Source organism: Hippocampus comes, unplaced genomic scaffold (genome assembly GCF_001891065.2).
Source record: "Hippocampus comes isolate QL1 unplaced genomic scaffold, H_comes_QL1_v1.1 scaffold147, whole genome shotgun sequence".
Lineage (NCBI taxonomy): Eukaryota > Metazoa > Chordata > Actinopteri > Syngnathiformes > Syngnathidae > Hippocampus > Hippocampus comes.
This window is the reverse complement of record NW_017805009.1, coordinates 345,328-356,031: the sequence shown is the minus strand read 5'-3', so window position 1 is coordinate 356,031 and position 10,704 is coordinate 345,328. Positions and strand designations below refer to the sequence as shown.

Here is a 10,704-nt window from a genome sequence, read left to right as displayed (position 1 = left end):
TGTATCTGGAGCTCGTACCTGAAGCCTATTTTATTACTCTTGTCTTGTAAGACAAAACAAAACTTTGCTAGTATGCAATATGTACAGTTTGGGTGCAACAGCACAGGGTGTCCTCAAAGTCTGAATACAGAGGCGATCGGAGTGGTCCCTTCTTTCACTGGACCTTTCTCCCCCTGATTTCTTTTTCTGAGGTATGATAAAAGAGAAAGTGTACATGATGAAGATTCAAACCACATGAGGGAACACATTATCAGTCAATGTGCTGAAATCGACAGCAGCACAGACCAATTCCATCGAGTTCACTCCAATTATGCATTGAAAATGTATGCAAGTCATTTGAAAATATTTTTGATCAACATTACAATTGAGTCAAATTGTTTAGTTTTAAGAAGTATGTGGGGGGGGTCATCTGGTAGCCAGACTGCATGAGCACCCTGTATATTTATTTTCTGCCTCACAAAACAAATACAATCAAGTCTGACAATGCATCAGAAAGCTCCTGCAGCATAGTCACGAAAGTGCAGAGTCCAACTTGTGTTTTTGAACTGCATTTTGAGAAAATGTTGGGAGTGTGTTCATTAATTCCAAACAGTGCTAATAAGTATCACTACATACAGTACACAAAATAATTACATTCCACAAAGTGCAAAATTCAAGAACATCTGTCCACTTCTTGTCCTGGCGTACATTAAAAAGTGACAGAACAACACTGTAGTGCGAGTGAGGAGATATGTGCTAAATCTCTTCACAATAGTCATATTAGTGTGAAGGTAGTCCAATTCCAACTGTGAGTAATTGTGTTCAGGCCTTCTTGTTCACTTATAATGGAGGTATGTACCGGTAGTCAGGTTAATGATTTCCTATGGAGTGAAATACACCCTCCCACTTCCTCTTTTTGCTATTACTTGTCCTTTTCCAGTTGTGTTTATTATCGAGGTATTTATTTACTCATCAGAGCTTGATAATAGTCCGTTTCATTCTTGGAGCTCAAAAATGGTCAATTTTCACTTCCTGTTTGTGTTTCACACTCGGTGGTGGGCCTTCGGCGTACACAGTAGCCTTTGTAGCATTGGCGTGTGGCTCCTCCTTTGCCTCATCGTCTTCATAGCTCATGTTATCATAGAATTGTCTCATGTTGTTTGTCAGCTCCAATTCCTGGCGGGTCTTTGCCTCTGCTTGCTGCATCTGCACCAGCATGGCTTTATTCACACCGGGCCCTGTTTAAAGCACAAAATGGTGATGATATGTTGTTTGTCCAGCATGCTCATTTCACTCAGAAAATGTTAAGGATATTTTGCTATCTGTTGAACTTTCAGTTTGATCCTAAAATGCACTCTAAAGCTTTCCAGGTGAGCATTCAAAAAGCTTAGAAAAAGGTCAAATTAAATCCGGAAATATCACCCCAAAGCTTGACATGCAAAATATTTGTTATTGTTGACAAAAACACTTACCAAAGTAACTAAGCACCACAGGGAGGAAGATGAGTCCATGAGCCATCCCCAGAAGTGTGATGACCAGATTGAGGCGGAAGAAGAAGATCTGGATAAGCTGCGCTTTGGCAAAGGCCAAAACAAGGATGCCGGGCAGGTTGGTCATCGCAACACCAGCGAACACCTTTTTGGTCAAAGCAAACCCTCTTAGACAGCCGTGGATACACACTTGGAAATGTCCTGATGTCAACTGTAGCAGACTATGCAACTTACTGCACTGCCCATGTTGGCGGTGGCCTCTTTGGCTCGCTCCACATGTGTGGGCTTTATGCTGAGAGCAAACGATCTCGTCATGTGGGACACAAATTCCACAGAAATGCCCACTGCCTGTAAATCATTGCAATCAAAAGATGACCAACATAGACAAAAAAGAGAAACATGGATTAATGTCTGTAACTTAATTGTATCAGACTGCTTTGATTGTTCGATTCATTGACTGACCGTCAAATCTGTGCACTTACTGTAACCAGGTTAATGAGGGCCACGGCATTGTAATGGATTCCCCAGAGTGTCATGAACCCAACAGTGTCCACAGTGATCATAATGATGGTGATGAGGTTGAGTAGACCGGAGCGCAGGTCCAGGCCCAGAAGCAGACAGCACACAACAAATGTTGGCAGCAGACACAGTGAGATGTTGAAGAGGCCCTCTGGTACGATCGTCAGGTACTGCTCGTAGAAAACGTTGGTCACCCTGCGAGAGAGACACGGAACCATTTTCATGTTAACGTCACTGGCGGTTTCAATGTCATTTTGAAAATGGAGCAGTGAACCAAAAGATCCAGCACATGACACTTTCAAGAAGCTTTTAGTCAATACGGTTGCTACAGTGGACAGCTTATCATGTTATCAGGTTACAGGTTGCATGAAAGGGTTAATAGACTAACATTGGAATAAATTTGAAGATAAACTCTTTAGCCACTTTTCACCCAAGAAAACATTTGTGATTAAAAACAGCTATCAGACAGTACAGTAAGATACAGCAGTGAAGTTTTTTTTTTGGGGTACTGCATGTAGCCCCGCAAATCGGTACCCGCATCAGCAAATAAATGAAACATGAGGAAAGAATGGATGATGTCAAGAACAAGAGTTCTTACGTGTAAGGGAAGACTTCAAAGTCTGGAGAGGTTCCATTTATCTTGAGCATGCCCTGAGTGATGTCATAGGCCAGCTCTCTGGCCCTCAGTAGTGCCGCAGTGAACTCCTGAGAGTTGGTCAGAGGTGTGTGGTAAGCCATGAAGCGAGAGGCTGCGCGCATAGGGAGAAAAGCCGCGTCACGTGTGCGGTGAATCTCTTTGGGAAAACGTTGTGGACTGCTATCTGATTTTTGAAATGTCTCACCAATAATTTCTCCGCTGTCGTCTTTCACCACAGCCGTATCATAGGCTCCCAGTCCTCTTTAGGATAAAATCACAGGCAAGTGAGTATGCAGTTTATCCACTGTGCTACGTTTGTGTGCGTGTGTATATGGACATTACACACCCTTTGGGGCACTGCAGGTCAGGCCTATTACCCAAGAAGTTAGGAAGAAAGCGATTGAACTGTTCCTCGGTGGGCCGCAGGACGCCATTTGAAGGCTTCGCCATACACTTTCGTCCACAGAGGAAAGAAGCTGTGATGACATAAGGCGCAACGTAGGTCATTAAAAAGTCCTCAAGACGCAATTAGAACACGAGTAGAGAATGTGCTTCAATGTTAAGTTGTGTCATCAGCTATGCTCACATTTGTCTGCAGGACAGAAGTTTCCAGCATTTGGACCAAAGCTATAAAGTCGACAACATCTGGATCCCGGGTTCAACCAGTCGATGAAATCATCTACCCACGAGTTGGCAGAGATGCCAATGTATGACCTACAGACCACATAATAACATGACAAAAATCATACATGCCACTGTTAAAATTACTGACAAATATAATGTGGCTTTATTAAGACGCTTCTTTGTGTTACAATGTAAATAGCATTGCTACTCTGCCATCAGCCTGTAAAATAGAGTGACCTACCTACACGTTGGCATCAGAATTACTCAGCATTAGTTTATTAACGTACTAACAATGAATGCTCCAGTATACAGGTATACTGCAGCCATTAATTTTGAAAATGTTATGTAACGTGTGCAGGACGTGAAAAAAAATGGTTTGGCCTTCACATTTATTTTAATTCTGTGCCTCCCCTAAAGCAACACCGCTCATTCTGTACCGTGATCCTGGGTAGTCACCTTTAAGTTCTGTCAATTTTGCTTCGTCATGGTTTTGAATTAAGTCTTCAACATATGATTGTTTCTAATCTTGGCACAGTCAGTGACAGATGACCTTTATCGGGCCAGAGCAGATCACGTAACTGACATTTTTACTATCAGATCTGATTGCGAGGATACAAAAGGTGCTGCCGTGATATCAGTAGGTTCAAGGATGTGTCAGCTAAGAGAATATAACCAGACATCTGCTTTTCAGAGCGTTGCATTGAAGAACACCGTGGTCATTTTTTTAAATTCAAAGGACTCACTGTTCGGGGTGATTGGCGGCATATTGAATCTTCTGGATCATTGAAAACTGGTCGCAGCCCACACTGGAACACACGGCGTTCATGCCCTCTTCTGTGGTAAAATTGAAGCCTCGTTTTGTTACAAAATAAACCGGGACTCCGACTTCCAAATATTTGTATAAATACTGGAAATAATCAAGCATATATGAGCCCTGCAACAGACAAAAAAAACTCATTAGTGAGGTAAGAGAGCAATCACGATGATTTTTATACTCTGTACTACATATGCAGTATGGACGAGCAAGCACCACTAGTGTGCTGCCCTGACCTTGGGCATAGCCAGCTCCTGATCCAGACCCACTGTTACGTTGAACATCAGGTACAGAGAAGCACTGAACATGAAGAGGAACACCAACATCTGGAGAGAATGAGGGAGTAGAACACCTTTTGAACGCGATAAACTTATGATGTAAAAATTATGTAAGTAACTCTTTGAGGTCGTACCACGATGAATCTCATGTAACGGTTCAGCAGTACGGGGGCGTAGTACTTCCTCATGAGGGGCAACAGGAAGCCCTCATTGGGCTGGTTGGATTTCTGGGTGGCTACGGTGACGCAGCAGAGCAGCTCACAGCGGTTGTTGTCTTGGCGGCGGGCATCCAGCGACAGCAGTGCCACAAACGCTGTCATCTGGAGAACAAAGTCCATAAGCACAGCCAAAGCGGCGTACAAAGCGAAGGTCTTCACTGCGGGCATGGTCGACAGGGCCCCTTGGAGAAAAGAAATGATACGACACGTTGTACAGAAACTGAAATAGGTTGCATACAGCTCCATGACACAATGAAACATCATACAAAATACAATATCATAACAGCCATTTAGATCATAAGAATATGTTAAAACAGATAAAACTGTGTATAGAACAGGGGCACCAAAAGTACAGACCGCGGGCCGGAACCGGCCCCCGAGGAGGTTTGATCAGGCCCGCAGGATAATTTAAAAGCGAAAAAATGCATAAAAGACACGGAATGAATATTTTTAATAAAATGCAAGTCATGGATTATCCGATAGGGGGCACACTGTTTTCTCCTTAATTTGTAAAGTGTAGGCAGGGATTAAATTTAGATTTTATATGCACATGTGGAAATGTTTTTAAAATCCCTTTCTTTATAAATCTCGTTGAATCTTCAAATGCATTCGTATATTTTTCAATACCAATTACCTGTTAAAGTTGTGTGCCTTTGTACAACCAGTGGGATCAGTTGCAATGGATAAATGTGAATGATCAAAGTAAATTGCACATTTATCGAAGGAAATCTAAGGTGTTTCATGAAATGTTTTGTAAAAGATATGTTCATTAAATGTCAACATTTTCCTAATGTTCTTGTGCTTCACTATACCAAAACAAAGGAAAGGCATCATATTTTGGTCATTTATAGCAGAGTATGGTATAATTTTAATGGTCCGGCCCACTTGACATCTACCGAGGCTGTATGCGGCCCACAATGTGAAATGAGTTTGACACCCCCGGTATAGAACATCAGACGTTCCATGGAGGAGCTCAATAATGATACAAAACCAATTCCAATCAAGTTGGAATGTTATGTTAGACGTGACCAAAAAAGAGAATACATTGATTTGCAAATCATGTTCCGCTTCTATTCAACTGAACACACTACGTATGTAATGTCCAAACTGCTAAACTTTTTTTGAAGCATATCATCTTCAACTTAGAATTTCATGTCTGCAACATGTTCCCAAAAAAAGCTGAGACAGGTGGTAAAAAAGACTCAGAAAGTTGAAGAATGCTCATCAAACACCTGTTTGAAATATCCCACGTGTTAACAGGCTAACTGGGAACCGGTGGGCCGCCACGATTGGGCATAAAAAGAGCTTCCCTGAATTGCTCAGTCATTTACAAGCAAAGATGTGACAAGGTTCACCTCTTTGTGTATAACTGCGTGAGAAAATAGCCAAAACAGTTTAAGGACAATGTTCCTCAACATACAATTACAAGGAATTTAAGGATTTTATTATCTACTGTCCAAATGTTTATTGAATATTGTTAAAAGAAAAGGTCATGTAAAATAGTGGTAAACAAGACTGTCAGAGCTTTTTTGGAACGTCTTGCAGCCATAAAATTCCAAGTTAATGATTACTTGCTAAACACACTAGTTTATTAGTTTGAGCATTAAATATATTATCTTTGTAATGTATGTTGAGCGTGATTTGTAAATCATTGTATTCTGATTGTATTGATGTTTAACAAATATCCCAATCTCATTGTAATTGGGTTTGTACAAAAGTATGCGGACTATCTGTTGGAAGCTAGGTCGAAAGGTATAAAACATCTGCCTTGCAAACATCATCGCGCTTGATTTTGGTTGACAAATTCAGAGTGGTTTCAATTGAGTGGCGTGAAACTGCATAGCATCTGAATGAAAAGATATTAGGATTACATTTAGACAACGTACGCACCACTGCCAAAAGCAACATTTATTGTATGTACTGTTAGATCAGGGGTCCCCAAACTACGGCCCGCGGGCCGGATCCGGCCCGCCTCCGCATTTGGTCCGGCCCCCTGAAAATACCACAGAGTATTTTGATTTATTTTTCATCGATGTGGATTTGTCTTTGATCATAAAGTTGGGCTTTTGCAATAAAATGTTCCTTAGTTCTGAACCGTTTGCATTATTAACTATTAATTAGTAACTATTTCATAAACACAGATACAATAAGGTGACATTTGGTGCATCTTTCTGTGCCGTTATCTGGCAACGCCAGAAAAAAAAAATCCGAAACCGGCCCCTCTCTCAGAGAACGGGATCATGGCGAAAAGGTTCGGTAAGAGAAAAATAGAATGCGGGGTATTTAACCCAAAGTGGACAAACGATGTTTTTGTTTTTGTTTCTTTCAGCGCAAAGAAACGTCTGTCAGTCTCATCTGTCAAGAGGCGGCTTCATTTTGTGTGGGTTTCTGGAAAACAATCCATTTTTACATTTCCGTACTCTTGCGGTCACCCTTTTTCTGTTCCAGACTGACACCCCCCCCCCCCCCCCCCTTCACAGAAGCAAAGCTTATGCGGCCCTCACAGGAAAAAGTTTGGGGACCGCTGTGTTAGATGAATACTTCTCTGATGGTATCAATCAAATTTGGCTGCTCGTTTTGATAGACTTACTTGATAAACACGTTTTTTTTTAACGCCCCCGGCAATAGTTGTTTTTGTTTGTGGATCTGTCAAAAGGTCCTTACCTAAAAAGAAGCAGACTGACTCAGAGAGACTGCACAGGAGCATGCTGGGAGCAACGTTTCCAAGCACGCGGCCAATCTGCTGCTCTCTTTCCTCTCCGGGCTTCCGCACATCTCGCTGCCAAATGTGAACACAAAAGTTGCATCAGTCTCATCGTGGTCAGAACCATTAGACAGCAAATTCATGGTGCAGAAAGATAAACACCTGGTACTCCAGAACAAAAATGAAGATGTTGTCAGCTCCAACAGCAAGCACAAGGAACGGTACCACTTGCAGGATGACCAACGAGGAGGGAATGCCGATCCAAGAGTAGAAGCCCATGGATGCCAGCACCGAGCATGCAACCACCAAAATCCCACCGAGACCCACTAGAAACTTTGAGTCCACCTATAGAAAGCAAAAGAGCAAATACAGTCCATGTCTTTCCCTATATCCTATCTTCTGTATTTTATCAGGAAACGTATGGCCCTTTGCAGAGATAATGACTATATGGCATGTAGGAATAGTTGTTACCGTTGTATTACTGTCAATGTTTTACATTATGTATTCTGTTGGAGTACTGTTATTTCATGTTCAATTTTCTGTCAAGCACTTTGTTACAGCTGCAGCTGTTGTGACGGCGCATGATTAATCAAGATGTATTAGATTAGGGGTTGGGAACCTCTGATTCCTCGAGAGCCATACCCTGTCTAAGATACTGCCCTACGTCAACACATCTGTAGAAACCTGGAATGATCCTGATCATTTGAACTGGGTGTGTTGGAGTAGGGAGAGTTTTAAAACAGGCAGGATATGGCTCTCGAGAAACCCGAGTTCCCGACCCCTGTATTATATTTGTACTTAACATCACCCATGTGATAGGAACATCATGAATGCACTGCATTGTATTCTCTTGGTGGAGGCTTATTGTTTGAAGCCAACTAAGTGTGAAGAGGCAGCTTTTCAAAACCGCCGGCACTTTTGAGACGGAGCCAATTTAAAGACTATACGCTTCAAGCTACAGAAATCATGTGGCACTCCCATACAATAATTCCAATCCATTTGAAAAACGGTTTATCCTTATCATAGTCTGGTCAATCACAGGGTGATTGTGACCGAGGTTGAGTGGGAATTGACAAATATCTCACAGTGGCTTCATCTTCTACCGTAGCGTCACTTCTTTGAACCAGTGTAATGCCAGCGGCCCAAAATGTGAAAATGAAGATGATTATCAAATCCCGGTGGGAGCACGATTGTCTATAGACAACGGCATGTTGAAGGCTTACCAGTATGCGTCTCCAAGAAGAATACTCCCCCAGAGCGACAGCGATGTAAACAAAGATTACAGCATAACTGATCATGAAGATGGGAATGTCCTCTGCTGTAGTCCGATTGATCTCATCCTCCAGTGACCTCTGTAGACACAAACACGGTTACAAACTACAACCACTCTTTGTGTATATGATGCTGCGGCAAATATGGAGCTCACTGGAAATAAAAAGAATAAAATAAGACATAAATGGCTCCATAATGGTTTCCACAAACTTAATTTTTGTACTGGAAATTGCTGTTATTGACGACTTTTTAACACACCTCTGCCATGTATGCAAACGTAAAGTTGGTGGTGGGGTTGCTCTGGTAGTCTTGGACAATTTTCAGAAACTCTTTCTCCCATTGCAAGGCCACGTTGTACTTGACGTTGGTTCGTGGATAGTTGTTGAGGGAGAAGGTCAAAATGAAAGCCTCCGCATTGGTGTACTCGTCACCTGGGACAGAAAACGTGTTCATAGGCGGGAATATACGCATCACTGCCGCGTCACAATTCACCATATGAGACAGCGTGTACATGCACGGCTTACAAAAGTCAATTTCTTCAAGATTTTACGAACAAAAACTGTGTCATTTTGTGCATAGTCCAAAGCAGGGGTAGGGCCCTCCGGTTCCTCCAGAGCCATATCTTGCCTGTTTTAGAGCACTCCCGACTCCAACATGACTCAATTGATCATGATCGTTTCAGGCTTCTACAGAGCTTGCTGATGAGCCGATCATTTAAATCCGGTGTGTTGGAGTCGGTCGGGAGCGATCGAAAACAGGCAGGATATGGCTCTCGAGGAACCGGAGTTCCCTACCCCCTGGTCCTAAGCCTTGCATTTTTGGAATCTGATTCAAAATTCTGATTCAAAATGTATTCGGATTTATTTTGCTGATTCAATAGTGACATTCAAATAGGAGTTTGCTTGGGGATTGTTTTTCTCATGGAGGAGGAACCCTGGTGGACCTCTTCATACCAATAAATACTGCACATTTCAATACAATGCTTCTTAAAACTGGTCACTTGGTAATGTCTTGTTTCCACAGGTTGGCGCTACCAGACACTCACCCCGGTAGCCGCCGACAGCCAGGAAGGGAAAGACCGGAGCGCCATAGTCAGCCATGCAGCTCAGTCCTAAATCAGTGATGTCTTTGAACGACAGAGGCGAACTTGAGAAGGCACAGAAGAGAAGACGAATGTCACCGAGTACACGCTTTAGGAGTTTGCGTCCACTTATTCAGGCGTGAGCGCGCTTACTTGAGGCAGTAGATGAGGTGATCTCGCCAATCCACCTCTTTGGTCACCCCCAATTCAGTCATGTTCACCTTGGCATTGATGTTGTCCAGGCTGTTTTGGAAGTATTGCGGCAGACTGTTGACCGCACAGTCGGTCAGGGCGGAGTTGTTGGGATTCAGGGGCGCAAAGCACACATCCTTCAGACTTGCTGTGCGATTTAGGTCCTCTGACCAGAACTCAATGTTCTAGAGAAATCAGAGCGGTATTAAATGGCCAACCTCGCTGGGAGACCTGGTTCTGCTTCTGTGACGTTTACCTGTATTTTTTTCTGGAGAAGCAGCATCTCAATGACGAGGTCTTTGGAAACAAGGCCGCTAAAGTTCTGCGTTCCAAAGAGCAAAGAGTCATAAATGTGACCTTTCCTGCCTGGTGCTGTCAAAATCAGCTGGTTGGTCCTGAAGAAAGGGCCAAAGTGTTTGTCATGAAAATCCTTCTCCTGACGAGCTCGGCTGTTAGGAGCTGACCAGAGCTCCACTGGGTCAGTGGTGAGCTCAATGAACATGAGGCCGGTGCCGAACCCCAGGACAACCACAGCCGACACCAGCAGCACCTTAGATGGGGAGGACGGATGAACAAGTCAGACGACTGCGTGTGACAACCAGCATCTTAATACATGAAGATATTGATCTTATGTGGACCTGCTAAAATACGGTTGCACAAACAACCTAACTAGAATGCTTCTATCGATTATTCCATCGATTAATCGAATGATTGGATACAATTTTACTTTGTTTTATAAAACCATTTTTCTCCAATTACTGTTCATTAATGAATTATAGTGGTTTATTTGGTATTGTTTAGTGGCTAAACAACAACTACTACACAACAATTCAACACATGACACAACAAATGACACGAAAGCAGTACTTCTCAAATTGGAGGGCGGGTCCCCCTGA

The 10,704-nt window shown here is 42.8% G+C and overlaps 1 protein-coding gene and 1 long non-coding RNA gene across 4 annotated transcripts in view; one reads left to right on the top strand and one right to left on the bottom strand.

Moving 5' to 3' along the window:
- Window positions 1–351: 351 nt before the first annotated feature.
- Window positions 352–10,704, bottom strand: part of npc1l1 (NPC1-like 1) — a 23,790-nt gene continuing 13,437 nt past the window's right edge. For 2 of the 3 annotated variants that reach the window (XM_019861116.1, XM_019861106.1), the window contains 17 exons: window positions 10,065–10,358; window positions 9,770–9,993; window positions 9,581–9,681; window positions 8,794–8,966; window positions 8,487–8,615; window positions 7,426–7,608; window positions 7,224–7,338; window positions 4,476–4,741; window positions 4,300–4,389; window positions 3,993–4,183; window positions 3,212–3,339; window positions 2,972–3,101; window positions 2,587–2,886; window positions 1,952–2,183; window positions 1,704–1,817; window positions 1,452–1,614; window positions 352–1,217 (listed from right to left, as the gene is read on the bottom strand). In XM_019861116.1, coding sequence (XP_019716675.1) covers window positions 988–1,217; window positions 1,452–1,614; window positions 1,704–1,817; window positions 1,952–2,183; window positions 2,587–2,886; window positions 2,972–3,101; window positions 3,212–3,339; window positions 3,993–4,183; window positions 4,300–4,389; window positions 4,476–4,741; window positions 7,224–7,338; window positions 7,426–7,608; window positions 8,487–8,615; window positions 8,794–8,966; window positions 9,581–9,681; window positions 9,770–9,993; window positions 10,065–10,358 — 3,063 coding nt within the window. In that variant the 3' untranslated portion in view covers window positions 352–987. The remainder of the gene's footprint in view (window positions 1,218–1,451; window positions 1,615–1,703; window positions 1,818–1,951; window positions 2,184–2,586; window positions 2,887–2,971; window positions 3,102–3,211; window positions 3,340–3,992; window positions 4,184–4,299; window positions 4,390–4,475; window positions 4,742–7,223; window positions 7,339–7,425; window positions 7,609–8,486; window positions 8,616–8,793; window positions 8,967–9,580; window positions 9,682–9,769; window positions 9,994–10,064; window positions 10,359–10,704) is intronic. The other variant, XM_019861125.1, reaches the window with a different exon arrangement.
- On the top strand, window positions 2,804–7,393 carry LOC109510700 (uncharacterized). Its single transcript, XR_002167170.1, has 4 exons — window positions 2,804–2,909; window positions 2,989–3,123; window positions 3,224–3,332; window positions 7,216–7,393. It is a non-coding gene; the product is annotated as an uncharacterized LOC109510700 (long non-coding RNA).